The sequence below is a fragment of the Octodon degus genome, unplaced genomic scaffold (genome assembly GCF_000260255.1).
Source record: "Octodon degus isolate 3935 unplaced genomic scaffold, OctDeg1.0 scaffold00146, whole genome shotgun sequence".
NCBI lineage: Eukaryota > Metazoa > Chordata > Mammalia > Rodentia > Octodontidae > Octodon > Octodon degus.
The window spans coordinates 4293742-4297327 of record NW_004524722.1 but is presented as its reverse complement, the minus strand read 5'-3'; the positions used below and the strand labels follow the sequence as shown (position 1 = coordinate 4297327).

General features: G+C 34.0%; 1 protein-coding gene and 1 non-coding gene across 2 annotated transcripts; both read left to right on the top strand.

The window, feature by feature from the left end:
• The first annotated feature begins 1396 nt into the window (after nt 1-1396).
• Nucleotides 1397-1525, top strand: LOC111812857. The gene has a single exon (XR_002818239.1). It is a non-coding gene; the product is annotated as a small nucleolar RNA SNORA11 (small nucleolar RNA).
• Nucleotides 1526-2286: 761 nt separating this feature from the next.
• On the top strand, nt 2287-3231 carry LOC101584349 (olfactory receptor 51F2-like). The gene has a single exon (XM_023702058.1). It carries the CDS (start codon nt 2287-2289, stop codon nt 3229-3231), a length of 945 nt encoding a protein of 314 aa, XP_023557826.1.
• Nucleotides 3232-3586: the final 355 nt, after the last annotated feature.

Here is a 3586-nt window from a genome sequence, read left to right as displayed (position 1 = left end):
ATGGACATATGGGATGTGAGGATATATATGAAGTTGTCAATTTGGCAGCATGACTTATGGAGCTACCATTAATTCACACCTTCATAGATCTATCACGAAATTATTAATCAAAATGTAGAAAATAGAAACATACAAGCCATGTCGGTGTGAAAAAGACAGAATTCTAATGCAAAGATACAGTATTATGTTTGAACATACTTTAAGAAGTTTAAATGGAGAACTCAAAGATTTAGTTATATGGATCTAATATTCAAGACAGTCTGAAAGGTGATGAATGTTTTAAAATAAAGATGAAATGAGTAAATAAAAAGCATTATCCATGGAGTATCTTTAGAGTTGAAACCACATAGTAATAAATAATATGTGTGGAGAAATAATCACACTAATTTTAATCTATAATCATAAATTAAATTATACAGTTATATACTGGACATGTGTAAAAATAGGGATAATTAGTGAGAATGATCTTATACATAAATAAAAGAAATACTAAAGAAACTTACAATATATTTCAAGAGATAGCTTTTTAATAAAATTGTAATTCCTATAATCAATTAATTACAACTCTAAATACAGTACTATGTTTAAGAAATTACTGTTTTCTAAAAATAAATCTTAGTATTATGATTACAAATCATAGAATTCACATACAACCCTGAAACAGGTCTAAACTATGAATCACACAAATTGTGTAAAGAACTTTGTAAACATAAATACTCTCTCATATTTGTCTTATTTATTAGTACAGATTTATTATTAATTAACTAAAATTATGTCATAAATGTTTTGTTGTTATAATTAGAAAAGGTAATGCACTTTTTATTGCTTAGGCTCTAAAAGTCATTTTTCCTTTGATTAATTCTGAGTATCATTTCTTCCAGTTATTATGAACTTTGACAATATTCAGCAAATCTCTACACTTTATGCATCAATATCATAAATTTCTCTTAAATTTATCATAAAGCCCAAATGAAACATCTACAAAAAATATTTATAATGATTTTTGGAACATGGCCTTATGGTTCATACAAATGTATATATTGGAGTAATTTTACAAGAGATCCAACATTAGATTAAGGACCTGGACATACATGCTACAAAAGAAGCTTTTTAGTTTACCTTATTGATTTTTATCAGAAAAGAACCAGGTTTTGCAATCATAAATGAGACAGTAATTTAATGCTGCAAACTAAAAGAAATATCCAACTTTAGATTCATGGAACTCAGTAATTCAAATATGCTACATAAAAATTAATCAATTATTTTTATAAATTGAACCTTAATGACAATTAAATAGAGTTCTTCAGGAGGAAGAAATAAAATACCATTTACCCCACCAACACATACTGAATATCTGCTTTGAACAAACAGCTCCCTTAAGAAAACAATAGTTAAGTGGGTGTGCTCAGAGCAGGTGGCCTGAAGAATGGCTTCTCTGTTTACAACACACCCAACAGGAATTTAGGGTCACTGTGACAAAGGGCACAACACTTGTGACGTCCCTGTGAGCAAAAGTCCCACAAATGTACTCCATACACTTCCACATGGCTTCTGGACAGCGCCAATGTGACAAGGCTCTGCAGCATTTAGTGAGGGAGGTAGGCATTGTCCACTGATCCATGGTGATCCATGGAAGTCCTAGAAGTAAAGACTGAATTTCTATTTTCAATAAATTAAAAATAATAACAAAAATAATTCTTTCCAAAAAAAAAGAAAACAATAGTTAAAAGTACCCCTATTTTATAAGATCACATTAATAAATGTTTGTAATCTGGTTAAAGAATTTGAAGAACTTAATCAAAATCTTTGATGAGTGTATATTATATTAAGTGATAAACATGCACTAAATTTAGTGAAATATATTGAAATTAAATCAAACATAATTACACGTCTTAGTTTAATGTTGAGTATACAGATGAAATGAGTTTAAGAAACTAGGCACAAATAGTATATAATGTGTAATTCTATTTATATCAAGATCAAAAATAGAGAGAAGTGTGTTGGAGGTTCAGTGATAAAATTCTTGCCTCCAAAAAAATAGGGAGAAGTAATCATGATACCAAAAGTCAGAACAGTGGTTACTACCAGAGAGGATCAGGGTGAACATGGGGCATTAGGAAGCCTTCTAGGGTGGTATTCTAGGTGCCTGAAGATATCAAATTTCACTAAATCACACTAAAAAGGTTTTTGCACTTTACTAGCTGCATATTAAACTTAAAATAATTTTCAAATTCTGAATTTAGAAACTCAAAATCTTAGAAAAGAATTCTGATCCTGAAGACCAAAATGCCCGTCTTTCATAACTCCACCTTGCCTATTTTCCTCCTGACGGGAGTCCCTGGACTCGAATGGGCCCATGCCTGGATCTCCATCCTCTTCTGCTGCCTCTATTTTACCGCCCTGACTGGTAACAGCTTGATCCTCTCCGTAGTCTTCACTGAGCTAAGCCTCCATGAGCCCATGTACTATTTCCTTTCCATGTTGTCCACCACTGACATTGGCTTGTGCATCTCTACTCTGGTGACTGTGCTGGGAATATTCTGGTTCAATGCCCGGGAAATCAGTTTCAATGCTTGTTTATCACAGATGTTCTTCATTCACCTCTTCACTTTCATGGAATCCTCAGTGCTTCTGGCTATGGCTTTTGACCGTTTTGTGGCCATTTCAAACCCCTTGAGATACGCTACCATTCTAACTCATGCAAGGATTGTGCAGATTGGTGTGGCAGTCATCATCAGGGCAACTGTCATTCTGACACCACTAGTCCTGCTCCTCACACGCTTATCCTTCTGCAGTAGCCACGTGCTGCACCACTCTTACTGCTTTCACCCTGATGTGATGAAGCTCTCCTGTTCAGACACAAAAATCAATAGTGCATTTGGGCTAACTGCAATTATCTCTACTGCAGGAGTGGACTCGGTCTTTATCCTGCTTTCCTATATCCTGATCATTCGCTCAGTTCTCAATATTGCATCCTCTGGGGAGAGGAAGAAGGCCTTCAGCACTTGCATTTCTCATATCACTGCTGTGGCCGTGTTCTACATCCCTTTGATCAGCCTGTCTTTCGTTCACAGATTTGGAAAACGTGCCCCACCTTTTGTGCCCACACTCATTGCAAATGTGTATTTGCTCATTCCCCCCGTGATGAACCCCATCATCTACAGTGTGAAAACAAAGCAGATTCAGAAAGCGGTGCTTAAACGTGTGTGTTCTAAAGGCATTCATTTTTAACAATTACTAAGCCCCTAAAGACTTATATCAAAGGTGGAAAAAAAATCACAAAGTGGAATTTCAACCCATTTAGTTTTACAGTTGAGTAGAACTAGTGGTCATCCAATTCAAACATCTTTAAGATATAATTCTTCCAAAACAATGTTTTCAGTTCTTTTCTTTTATCCACTTCTAGTGGATGCCTAATTCACTGTTCCTTTATGTTTTTGTTTAAAATTATGTCTTTCACTTTTAATTTTCCAATTATTCAGTTTTTTAAAAATTCAAATATAGAAAAAAAATCTCCTCCTTCTACACTTCAGATACACCAACTAAATGAAGTAACAAGAAATGTCTTCCACAATTTGAACTCAAC